This window comes from Siniperca chuatsi, linkage group LG4 (assembly GCF_020085105.1).
Source record: "Siniperca chuatsi isolate FFG_IHB_CAS linkage group LG4, ASM2008510v1, whole genome shotgun sequence".
Classification (NCBI taxonomy): domain Eukaryota; kingdom Metazoa; phylum Chordata; class Actinopteri; order Centrarchiformes; family Sinipercidae; genus Siniperca; species Siniperca chuatsi.
Genome location: NC_058045.1, coordinates 5,682,274 through 5,694,426, shown reverse-complemented (window position 1 = coordinate 5,694,426; position 12,153 = coordinate 5,682,274). Strand labels below are relative to the sequence as shown.

Sequence of the window (12,153 nt, the reverse complement as noted above, 5' to 3'; positions counted from 1 at the left end):
TTATAACAACTTTTTACAAAAGATTTATAAATTGTCTTTATTTATGATTGTTACATTATTTGCAATTACTTTATAGATCAGTAATAAGCATTGATAAAAGTGACTTTTGCGTTGCCAGGTTGCAAAGAGCCCCTGTTTTTGCTGGTTTTTATCTTGTTTGGTAGGCTATGCCTTTAAAAAAAAAAAAAGCTTTTTCACTTTCAAGCCATCAAGTCTTTGTAAACAATCCATCGAGTCTGAGCGGGTCCCCTTCCACGGGGGTCGCCATGTTGTACCGCCATGTTTCTACAGTAGCCCAGAACGGACAAATCAGATATTGGCTTTAGATAGGGCCGTTCGCATTATTTGCGAGTTTCGCGGCCACCGTAGTCTCTTAAATAGTTGCAATCTGCAAAGAAGACCGCTAGATGCCACTAAATCCTGCACACTGGACCTTTAAGGTATTATTACTGATCTATAAAGTATGAAATGATTTATTGACCATTAATAAAGCTATTAGTTACATATTATAACACCCTTTACAAAGGGTATTTTTCTTTCTTGAAGCATCATGTTTATAGCACTATAGTTACATCATTTATTTACTTAAAAAATCTTGAAATTCAAAGACTTATTTTTAATGTAAGATGCAGAAGATCTCATTTCTGCCAGCCAGTGTGATGTAAACTCACCCAACGGTTCAACAGCTTGATGTGTCCACAGATGGAACAATCAGAAAACTTCAAGGTATACAGCCGCTTTCTGCAGTTCAACAAATGTGAGAAAAGCTTTTAAGAGCTTTCCAAGCAGTCACTGTAGGGCAATTATAACCTTTGCTTAGACTGCATCACCAAGTCTGGCCTGTCAAAGATCCATTCAGAAGATTCTCCTCGAGACTTCAGTTTCCATCTGGGAAAATCCCTCAGCTGACAACACATGGCAAAACCACCCGTTGTCTCTCTCTTATGTAACCAGAATTAGGGACTTCAGGCAAGAGGTAAAGAGGTATTTTCATTTTGCAAGACTTTTACTGAACTGCATCTCAGTGGAAATTGTTGTAGGCTACTTTATACTCCACTACATTTATCTGGGGCCTGTTGGTAGTTACTGCAAAAGTATTTTTTGCATTCAAAGATGTCCTTGATTGTGAATTCAACAGCATGGCAGTAGTTACATTTATTTACTTAATACATCCATAATTTTACACTCTGAAGCGAACCATTATTCAAAATACTTTTAGTTATATAAGAGTTGAATTTACGTGTGTGTGTGTGTGTGTGTGTGTGTGTGTGTGTGTGTGTGTGTGAAATGATTGCCAAAGGCAACAATCTCTGCAGGCTGAAGCACACTGAGGTCTGAGAACCATAACGGCCACTCTAGGTCATAAACTGCAAGGACAGAGGTTTTGTTATTGCATGGGTAAATGAATGGCAGGAGTAGCCCGAGGCTTATTTGTCTAAACTATAATGTTTGACTGCATGGCTTATAAAACAATTAGCATTCAAAAACAAAAACCCTTGAGTGATGCTGCTCCTTTGAAGACATGTTTCTAAACAAAGAATATTCTTTTAATATATTGGCAATCTCTCTCAGAGCTCAGTGCTTTCAATTTAGGTCTTTGCTTCTGCAACAGAATTGTGAAAACATTCCAGGAGCTATTTTTACCAACTGAACGAGCAATTCTGTTTTTTCAGTTTTTAAAGCACTGGACACAGGTCACTGCAGTTCAGCGCACGTTTTGGTTGAAACATCACCCTGTTGGATGTTGGATGATTGATTTCTAACTGTTGAATGGACTAGCAGTGAATAAAGGTGTTTTTACATTTTTTCATTAGAAAGTATAATTGACTTTATAACATTCTTGAGTGTTTTTTTCCTACAAAAAGAACATCATTTGTTGTGGTAATTTCATATTGGGTTTTTTTTTTTTTTTTTTTGGTGATATAACGATATCTTTTGGAAGAGGCTTTTTCCGTTCTATTTGTATTGAGAAAAAATAACTATAGTAAATAAAAGCAATGGCGATAACAGCTGCCATCTGCAAAGCATCAAGGTTTAAAAAATAAAACCATAGACGTCCACAAAGCCTAAAAGTGTCATTATCAACACACCCAGACTAGAGCATGATTTAATAAAAATCAAAGAGGGTACACAGAAATAGCTGCAGGGCTAACTGAGCTTAGAGTGTAAATTCATCCGTTTTCTTTCTGTTTCTGCTCTCTCCACAACTGAAGTTCCATCCAACAGGTAGACACAAGGAAACAATTGTGTGTTTGCATAAGTTAAAAGTGTTAGAGATCTGTTTCTGAAAGGTCTGATGAGCTTACAGCTACACATACATTATTCGGTGGAGTGGATCATTAGGTAGGAAACAGTGGCTAACTCATCCAGGAAATCACTTTGGACGGGTGTGTCATACAATAGCCAACTTTAATGCAGCATGCTGAGAGAACGGTTTTATAGGTGTCTCATGTGGGTGCGGGATCAAATGACCATTTATCCTCTTTCTAAAGGGCCCTGTGGTGATGCCTGCAGCCCCTCTGTAACATCAAAAGGATGAGTTTGTTCAGATGAGTGGTCTAGGTGCGGGTGGGGCTATCGCAACACCCTCAAAATGGCCTTTCAGTTAAATCCTTTGCAAGTAAAAATAAATAAATAAAAACCCACTTCTGACCACGGCAGCCAAACACTTCTCTTAAAGATGGCAATGTGTTTAACAGAAGACAAAAACATGTAATTCATAAGTAGTTTAGTAAGTTAAATGGCATCATACTTCAACTAAAGATCACACTTTTCTGTTTGGTCTTTTTTGTAGCGTCTAACAGAGGATAATGTGCATTCTGATTTTTTACTATCTTATAAACTGTATATACAAAATTATTGGAAATAAAACGTCAAATTGAATAAAAAGAAGTACATTTCAATCCAAAAAAGCCCCACTGTTGAGCTTCAACAAAAAGTTTCATTTTAATTTAATTTGACTTTACACACAAACTTTTTCTTGAGTGAAGGTCTTGCAGTGATTTGACAGTTTGACAGAAGCTGCAGCGCATTCAGAGGCTCTCACACATCACCAAAAACCAAACCTGGTTTGGGTCTTTGAGTCTGGAGCGCCTGGGTATTTAGCCATCGGGATATTCTGTCAAATAGCAAGTTAAGCCAGTGGAGGTGTGTGTGTGTGTGTGTGTGTGTGTGTGCTTAAAGATAAAATAATCATACTGCTGCATTTGTCAGAGAGAAACAGGTCGAAGGGCATCACACTGGTTGACTGAGCGTACCTGCTGCTCCGATCCCTTTGAAAAATAACGAATACAGACTTTCTCTTTGCTTTTTCACGGCCTTTACAACATTAGCTGATAACATCTGTTTGAAAGTACGCCTGAGGAGCAGACGTCTTTCTCCAACTTCTCAAATTAAATCAGTGGCCAGTTTGAAAGTGAGTAATAAGAGGTGACAAGTAAGATAATTTTCTGTTCAGGGATAGTTTTATATCAGAACAAAAACACACCAACGATCAAGACTGATGAACTGAAGTTGTGTTAATCATCATGGTTACATGGAATATTCATAAGGTAAAAGTGAAGACTTCATTTAATAATTGATGAGATACAATTGGCTTTCTCTGCCAAGATATACTGCTTTAAATTAGGCAAATAAAAAAGGTCACATTTTAGTAAGTACCTTTCACCACTAGAGGGAGCCAACAAACAACACATGGAGCCTTCATCAGGGAAAGGGAAGGTTTGTGTTTCATGTTTATAATCCGAGCTAAAATGATGACAGTGATCATCAGGTAGGTGTGGCATCAATCATAGCTCAACTTAAGAGACTGACAATTTGATCTTGTCATTTTTATCATCAAAAGAACCACAACAATAAAGAGAAAATGCTTTACATTTATTTGAAAGACATAAAATAAATCACATCAGATGAGCACCCAGAGGTTTTATAACCAAATAGCCTAATAATGTCTTGTCAGTCCTCATCCATTATTTTGTTGCAGTGAATGTGTTTAATATTTAGCAAAATTAGGAAACCTTTTTCTTTTTTCATTATTGATTGCCTATAATATTAGTCCTATTGTGTGTGTTCCGGTGCTGCCTACCACCTGATGGTATGATATGCATGTCTATGTAGATTAATTTATAGCATCACTATAGCTGAATCACATGTCCAACCCGAGGGACAGAACGTCACCTGGTGAAGGGACACCACTTTCAGAGAGCACCTGACCTTTGGTGGAACACATGAATCATTCAGACAGGCTGCTACTTACAATGCCATCCTGACACCCCCTGCAACTCTATACACACCCACATGTCAAATGTGCCTCAGCAACCCAGGTGAAGCTCACATGACATCACGGTGTCACACGAATGTCAAAGTTTTTCACTTTGAGAAACTTGCGAGAGAGTAGACAGACAGTGTACTACTGAGCTGCTCGCTCTTTCTCAGGGTAACGGTGTCAATGAATTTCTTGAAGTTCTTGAATAATAGTAGCTTACAACTAAAAACTTGTTTATGCCTATTCCAAATGAATGACTCCATTTGCACACTGAAATGTAAGACAAGATAAGATGCAATAAAACTTTATTGACCAGCGTGCATAAATTAAAATGCATATGCAGTTTCCTGATATTCCAGATCTGGATCAATATATAGCCTTTCTAACAGACATAACACAAATGTCTGCAGTAAGGACTTTACTGTTAAACGTTTAACAATGTTTCATTTTGGGGGTTTACGGCATATTATTTTGCTGCATTTACACGTTTAACAAGCTCGTGCTGCAGTACCAGTTCTCAACCACTGGGGGTCGCTGTTAACCTATTCTCCGCTGCAAAGGCGGCGTCTGTGTCTCCTGACTGTTTGGATCCGAGGACAGCAGACTGGCAGACTGGAGACTCTGCAGGCCCGGTGCACGCAACGTCATTAACGGTGTTGTTCTGTTTTTAAGCTGTAGTATGTCGCCCCACAATAAACTGAATGTACACCCTAAATAATGATGATCACCAATACTCAATAACCTAGGATACCTATCAACTCAGTATTAGCCTCCAAGCCTCCACGCGCGCACACCCACATCAGTGATCTATGCTTTACTCTTCCATTCTTGTTAATCGAGTGCGATACTGATACTTTTTTATTTATTTTTTTACTGTGAAGTGAATATGACCTTTTCCCACTGCAGTCATTTTATCTGTTTGTCAGTGTTCAAAAGTTGTAATTCGCTACTAAACTGGATTACAGTAATCTCCTTACAGCATAAAAGGGTGTAATCAGTTAGAAAGAGAAAACAAAAAGACGTTTCATCTTAAGAACAATTCTGCTGAAAAGGTGTCTTGCTTTGTTTATTAGAGCTGAAAACTGCTCTGATGGGCTTGACACTATTTGTATGTCTGACCGTGCCTTCCCTTACTGTGGTTCGCTTTGCTCTCTCAGCGCAGGCGGCTGAGCGAAGATGCGATGTGACCCGAGCAGTTCGTGTTGTTGTTGTGAGAGGAGAAGGGTGTGTGTGTGTGTGTGTGTGTGTGTGTGTGTGTGTGTGTGTCGGGCCAGGAGAGCGCAGGCACTGTGTGTGGTGTAACGTTAAGGGGTCAGACATCGGACAGAGAATTAAACCAGCGAGATGCGCTTCCTGTCTGTTTCTACCTGTATTTAAATCATAAAAGCATAAACAACAGTTTAGTGCTTTCATAAAACACAAGGCGATCGATCCCCTGTCAGTCCGTTATCGGGCGCACAACACGGCAGCTCCTCCTTCCTCCTCAAGGAGCAAACGAAAGTCGCGTCCGGTGATGGATGCACAACCATCAGCTGCTTGTGTAAGCACCCAAAGGCGACCTAAAAGTGCAGCTCCAACAATTTGACGCTGACACCGAAGGTGTACCTCAGTGTTATTAAGAGTGTTTGACACTCCGAGAGAAAAAAAAAAAAATCAAAACGCTGCGCTTTGCTCGGAGCACAGCCAAATGGGCACCAGGGGCCGATGGGAAAATTAGGGTGGGGGTTGTGCGTGTTTTTGGAGAGGGTTGTACTTAAGGCAACCAATGAGAAAGTCGCCCGAGGTGGCTGTTCTGGCTGACGAGTTGTTGGGAGCGTATATACTCCACATCTCCAGACGAAGGTACATTTAAACAGAACTGTGTGGTGGAGGGAGACGGGCGAGCGAGGAGAAAGAAACACACTCACACACACTCTCAAGGCACAACAACAACAACAACACCACCTGATACTCTCTCAGGGATCGATCAGCCAAATCGGGCATCTTTACTTTTTTGGGGGGCTTTTTTTAGGAAACATTTTGGAGATGTCCAACGTCCAGTTATCGAGCAGCGCGATGGAGAGGCTGGTGGCCAGGAGGACCTTCCCTCTCCACAGACGCACGAGCGTCTGCCGCAACCTCTTCGGACCAGTGGATCACGACGAACTGAGCCGGGAGATGAAAACCAAGATGCGGGAGATTTCCGAGCGGGACCAGCAGAGATGGAACTTTAATTTCGAGGCCAACACCCCGCTGGACGGGGATTACAAGTGGGAAGAGGTGCCCATGGATAAGACCCCGGTGTTTTATCAGGACTCTGTACAGAACGACAGGACCAGGGTGCCTGCGACGCCCGTCAAGCAGATGCCGACCTCGGACTCTGCTCTCCTGGAGAGCCCTCTTATGGATGTACTGGAGCGCTTGGCTTTGCCCGAGAGCAGCAGCACTCCCTCCCCGGCGGAGGTCAACCAGGAGAACCGCACAGACAAGCTCAACTCAGGGAAGCCGCCTCACAGACAGGTCCCATGTGTTAGGCGCAAGAGGACGGCCACCACTGACAACAACACACACATCACAGGTAAATATAAGATGTTTTAAATCTCATGATGGTCGGGCTGTGTGCGCCCTGTATCCGGATTATTCCCGTGTCTGCCGCTCTCTTCCGTGCGTAATTTCAGCTCAAGTGGATGTGTGTGTGTCTTAACGGTTTTCTCCGTTCCCACAGACTTCTTCGTGAAACGAAAGAGGGCTGCTGAGAGAAAATCTAGCGATATGAGCGCTTGCCATCACTCCAAATCTCCAATCCCGTTGGAGCAAACTCCGCGGAAGAGGATTCGTTGAAGGTATGAAGATTTATCGTATTTTCTGTATCGCGTTAACTGTTCAAACCTTTAAACATCTAGTCTAATATGACTGTTCTAATATGTCACCTCAAATGATCAAACTGTTAATTATTAAGAAGTATTAAGTGTTAAGCCTGGCGGCTGCATTCTGGCTATTTCTTTCTGATTTGTTTGTTAATAGTACAGGCTTACGTTAGCCAGAAAGCGCAGGCAGTCCCCTCTGGGAGGGGTGGGGGAGAGGGTGCAGCGGGGAAATCGCAGTAGTAGTGATAGTAGTTTAGTGGCTGTAGTAACACCAGTGGGGGAGGGGGGATGTGCGTCACGATGTGGCGGGAAAAGGCCAGAGTAAAGGGTGACGCCCGCTGCTGAGGTTACGTCTCCTGTTTCCTCAGAAAGCTGACTCGCGTCTTTCTCCGGATCGACTGTTACTCCTGAAACTTAGCGTGTTTTTATTCCTTCCTCAGGTGGGCTTGCACTATTTGTTTGCGCATTTTGAGGATCAAGGGGACGACGTTTCTCCCTGCTACTTAAAGAAGAGAAAACGGGGGACGGTGTGGGAGAAAGAAGCCCGACAGGCCGGCTGCTGCGGCTCGGTGCGCCCCGGCGGGCCCCGGCGGGCCCCGGCGGAGCGCAGCCTGAACACCGGACCAGACTCTCAGGACTGAACGGTTTGGGGTGGGGGTGGGGGTGGAAGGGGTGGAAAGAGAGAACATTTCGCCGAATGACTTATCCAGTACAAATGTAGCATCCATTGTTGCTTTTGCATACAGCCACTCGACAGTGTTAAATGTTTTAACATCTGTGCAATCCTAAATTACTTTAAAATAATTGTCTACACTGGCCAGGAGTGTACAGCTTTATAGAGACAATAGCTTATAAATGTTTATTTCTGTTCTGTTTCTGTAAATTTATATTTTTAAGACTATTCTAACTTATAATTTATTTATGTTTCTTTATATTTGTTAAATGCCTTGTTGATTTAGCCAAAGGGCATATTTTATTTTAATTTTATTTTTATTATTTCCGTTTTGTATTGTGATATTTTGCAATCATGTAGCTTGCCCGTATAGTCCACACTTGAAAAAAAAAAAAAGGTTTCTTTGTGTTTCTGAGCCGTTTTATGTGTTTTTATACAAGTGCCCTAATTAGGCTGTGTCTTGCAAAAGATGAGAATAAAATATTTTTCACTTCAACTTCACGCACGATTTATTGGTGTGTTTTTGTCTGATTTACTTGTTTGGTTTTCGATGCTTTGAAACTGGTTGTGTCAAATTAGTCTTGAAACTGAAACCGAGATAAGAGACTTTGACGTCTTTGTGTTGTCTGGTTCTTGCCTCGATTTTTTTTTCCTTTTTTTTTTTTCTTAGAAAAAGAACAGGAACAACAGCTTTTACTATTTATTTAAAGCTGGCCTAAGTCTCCTTATTGGATGTAGATTTTAATAATACTTTTCGAGATGATTTATTATATTTCACACAAAGAAAGCACAATAAACGCATGACACAGAATCCATGCAGTGTCCTCCAGACGTTTCTGACTCTGCAGCCCCCTGACTCTGCGGGGGCAGGTACACTACCTTTCACTGAGCTCCCTGTAGCCGACCTGTCTGCCTCTATGGGCTCATCCACCTTGCGGGGAGAAAACGCATTCAGACGTGCAGCCTTGGGCAGCATGGCAGCTGCGGGATATAGGCTGGGATTTAAAGGCCCTTTCGCCTTCTCTAAAGAAGCAGCAGCTGCCTTTGGATCCCCGCTTTGTCCGCCACGAAGACACCCCCACATCCACCCGCACTCAACAAGCCCTCTAAAGACCCACTCACACACTGTTTACCCCGCCGTGGATACACCGGGCGTGGAGGCCACCTGCCAGAGCTGGAAAAAGAAAACTACTAGTCTTTGTAATTGTCCTCGTCTATTGAAACAAACCATTCAACAGGTCATACTTGCAAGTTTACCCTTAATTGAAAGAAGCCAAATGCAGCAGTGTCTGAATGCGCGCGGGGCCTGGACTGCCTGGCAGTGCGCAGAAAACAGAGGCGCGTTTCATAATTTTCCATAAGCTACTCCATTTGTTTAAATTGCTTCGACTATCTGACATTATTGTTTTGATGGAAATGGAGACTTTTGATGGCCAGAGTGACTTTGTCAGCTCTGTGCAGCCATAAGCTCTGACGGGCTTGTTCTGATTTCCAACACAAAGCGCTCTCCGGCTCCATTCTTTCCTTTTTGTTGCCATATGGCAAATCCATGTAGACATAGCCAAGACCCATTCAGTCAGCCACAGAATGTCCTGCATCAGAGAACAAAAGACACTTTGTCTGGCTGCTCTATTGATACGGATGGGCGAAAAAAATATTATAATTAATCTATGGCTATATCCAGCTAATTAACGCCCATATGCCCACGGGGAGCTGCGAGGCCATTCAGTGTAGTTTTAAATTCTCAATAGTTTTCATGTTAAAGACAACAGCTGTTCATGTGTTACTTTAATGAAGTCCCCTCTATGTTGGAGACTGGACACATTCAGGGGCTCAAGTCCCCCCTCAGAGTTAAAGGGGTCATCTTCCTTTATTTGTCTTTACAGCTGTGCAACTATATAAAATTTGTCCCAATAAATAGAACCCAAAATCGCAGTCGTTTCCTCACAAAGGTATTGAATTTGAGCCACTGCTTGAGAGGTCATAGGTTAAGGCCTGAAATTAAGCTTCTCTTTAAACAGAAAAAAACATTCGAGTTGTATTTTAAACAGTAAATAATTTCAGACTGCCCATGCATAATAAGTGGAATTAGTCTCATATAATATGAGCTTCTAAGCCAAGGCCTTAATATTTTGTGACCGGATGGATTTTGGGCTCCATAGAATATGCTGTATGACAGTTATAACTTAATTCAGCCCTGTTGTACATATGATGGGCATAAAGGAAAGAGATGACAGCTAACATACAGACCTCATTAACAAGCCCACTACAAGAGAATAGAATTAAACAACCAGCTGCTGATGGGGAGAATCAGCCTCATGGGCCCTCCAGTCTCACATCTGACCTTTAGCTCACTTCCACAGTTTAATGTCTCAGTCATCAGTGAAATCCCAATCATGTTACTTGCTTTAATCAGTTAGTTAAACTAAGCTTCAAAATCTATACATGTACTGTATAATATATGTGTATCAGTATGCTGAGTTCTGCTATTTGGAGTTACAATAAAAATGTCTGTAATTTTTCATTAAATGTACAGTACTTTATATAAACACCTCAGACTTCATTCCTTTGAATCAGAGCATTTAAATATGCTCTACAAGATGTACATCAGATTTCATGTGGCACACGTTTTCCATTCTTAAAAGAATGTGTGTAGAAAATAAAAAAAAAGGATTCAGACTGTTTTTATTTTGAAACTGAGTGATAAAAAGTGTTCTGATGGCCCAAAAGGAACGGATAAAATACTATCAGAAGTCGTAAACTGAGTCTATTCGAAAAAAGAGATAAATAAAGTTAAATAAATATAGTCTATGTAAAAGTCGATCTTAAAAAGGGAGCGTGGAGGCACAATGCGTCCTCTGTGTGCGTCTTTGCAAAGTCTCTTCATTCTATCTTTAGTAATTCATCACATTGACCGCTAATAAAATCTCGCCAGTAAAATGCGTCACTAGTTCCTGCAAAATGTTGCTCCTTTATGGGTGTGAGGTGCAGCCACTTTGACACGGAGGCCTGCAGTGGCTTTGAAGCTTCATGCAAATGTAGCGACTAAAAATATAATATTAGACAAAAAAAAAAAAAAAAAAAACAACAAAAAAACCTTAAATCACATTTTCCTCTCAAAACACACAATTACTGGGGCAGTCTGCAAAGACGGCAATTAAATATAGAAAAGAGGAAAATCATCCAAGGGGAATTAGCATTTTCCATGACCATCTGCCATCGGCGCAGGCGACAGGGAACAAAGGCGCGCTGGATGGAGAGGAGAGGCGAGTGTGCCATCGCATTGACCTGCAAATGAGGCTTTGTCACCGAGTTAAAGCTCCCTGACCCCCTTTACCCCCCTCCCAAAAAAAAAGACCTTTTTTTTTTTTTTTTTTACCTATAGCGTGACGAATAGAGGCCTGATTCAGGTCTGAGTGTGTTTACGAGCTGCAGAACAAAACAATCCAGGAATTACTGAAAAGCGCAAACAATCTAATTCTGCAGGTCTGGTTGTCTGATTAATAGTCTTATGATCTTAAAAATTCAGATAAATCAATTGAGAAATTCAGATTCACATTCCCAATATTAATTTCATTTTCTAATGTGACGGGGAGTTATTAACGTGAAACAAGGCCGAGGGAGGCAAATTATTCCTCCTTGCTGAGGCCTGTTGAGCTTCTCAGCGCACCAAAAGTCACCAAAAGGCCTCTTTGGAGCTTTTCTTGCACAAGCCTCGCATTTGATTCATTAATAATCTAAAATTTCGATTAATGGAGACAGGTAATCCTGTTTGTTTCTGCCTTTTTTTGACTTGATTCTTGCGCAGTCAGTGGCATACAAGTGTGTGTGCAGAGGGTCTTTGGGGGTGGGGGGGGATTGTTTGTTGGATTGTTGGACACCTGTGCCCTCCTCACCCCCCCACTCCACTAGTGAAGTGGGCAGACAGGGACCCACGTGTTTGCATAAAGGTGATTGTATCCGGAGGAGGGATCTGTTGTTTGTGTTTCTTTCTTTGTGTGTGCGTGTGTGTGTGTGTGTGTGTGTGTGTGTCTGTTACAGGCTCAGCTTCAGCGGGACGGGGTTAGGGGTTTTAGGGTTATGATCCTATAATAAAAGCAATGCTGATAATAAATACTAAAGGCCACAGCAGAGCTCCAGTATTAATCGGTATTAACAATTTATGTGATTTACTCATAAAATATATGCCAAATATCTTGAATATCATGGTGACATAACAGCATCTGGGACAGTAAATACCATAAAGTATAACAAGGGAATTACAAAACTACCCGTAAGGCCCTTTAGCCAATATTATAGACATTTTGTAGGTCAACTTATTTTTGCTTTGGTTCTTGTAGATGCAGACGTGCCCCATGTTTGTCTTTTCC

The 12,153-nt window shown here is 41.6% G+C and overlaps 1 protein-coding gene across 1 annotated transcript; it reads left to right on the top strand.

The window, feature by feature from the left end:
* Positions 1-6,078: 6,078 nt before the first annotated feature.
* Positions 6,079-8,284, top strand: LOC122875268 (cyclin-dependent kinase inhibitor 1C-like). Its single transcript, XM_044194224.1, has 3 exons — positions 6,079-6,821; positions 6,969-7,086; positions 7,551-8,284. Exons 1-2 carry the CDS (start codon positions 6,290-6,292, stop codon positions 7,082-7,084), a joined length of 648 nt encoding a protein of 215 aa, XP_044050159.1. The 5' UTR covers positions 6,079-6,289; the 3' UTR covers positions 7,085-7,086; positions 7,551-8,284.
* The last annotated feature ends 3,869 nt before the right edge of the window (positions 8,285-12,153 follow it).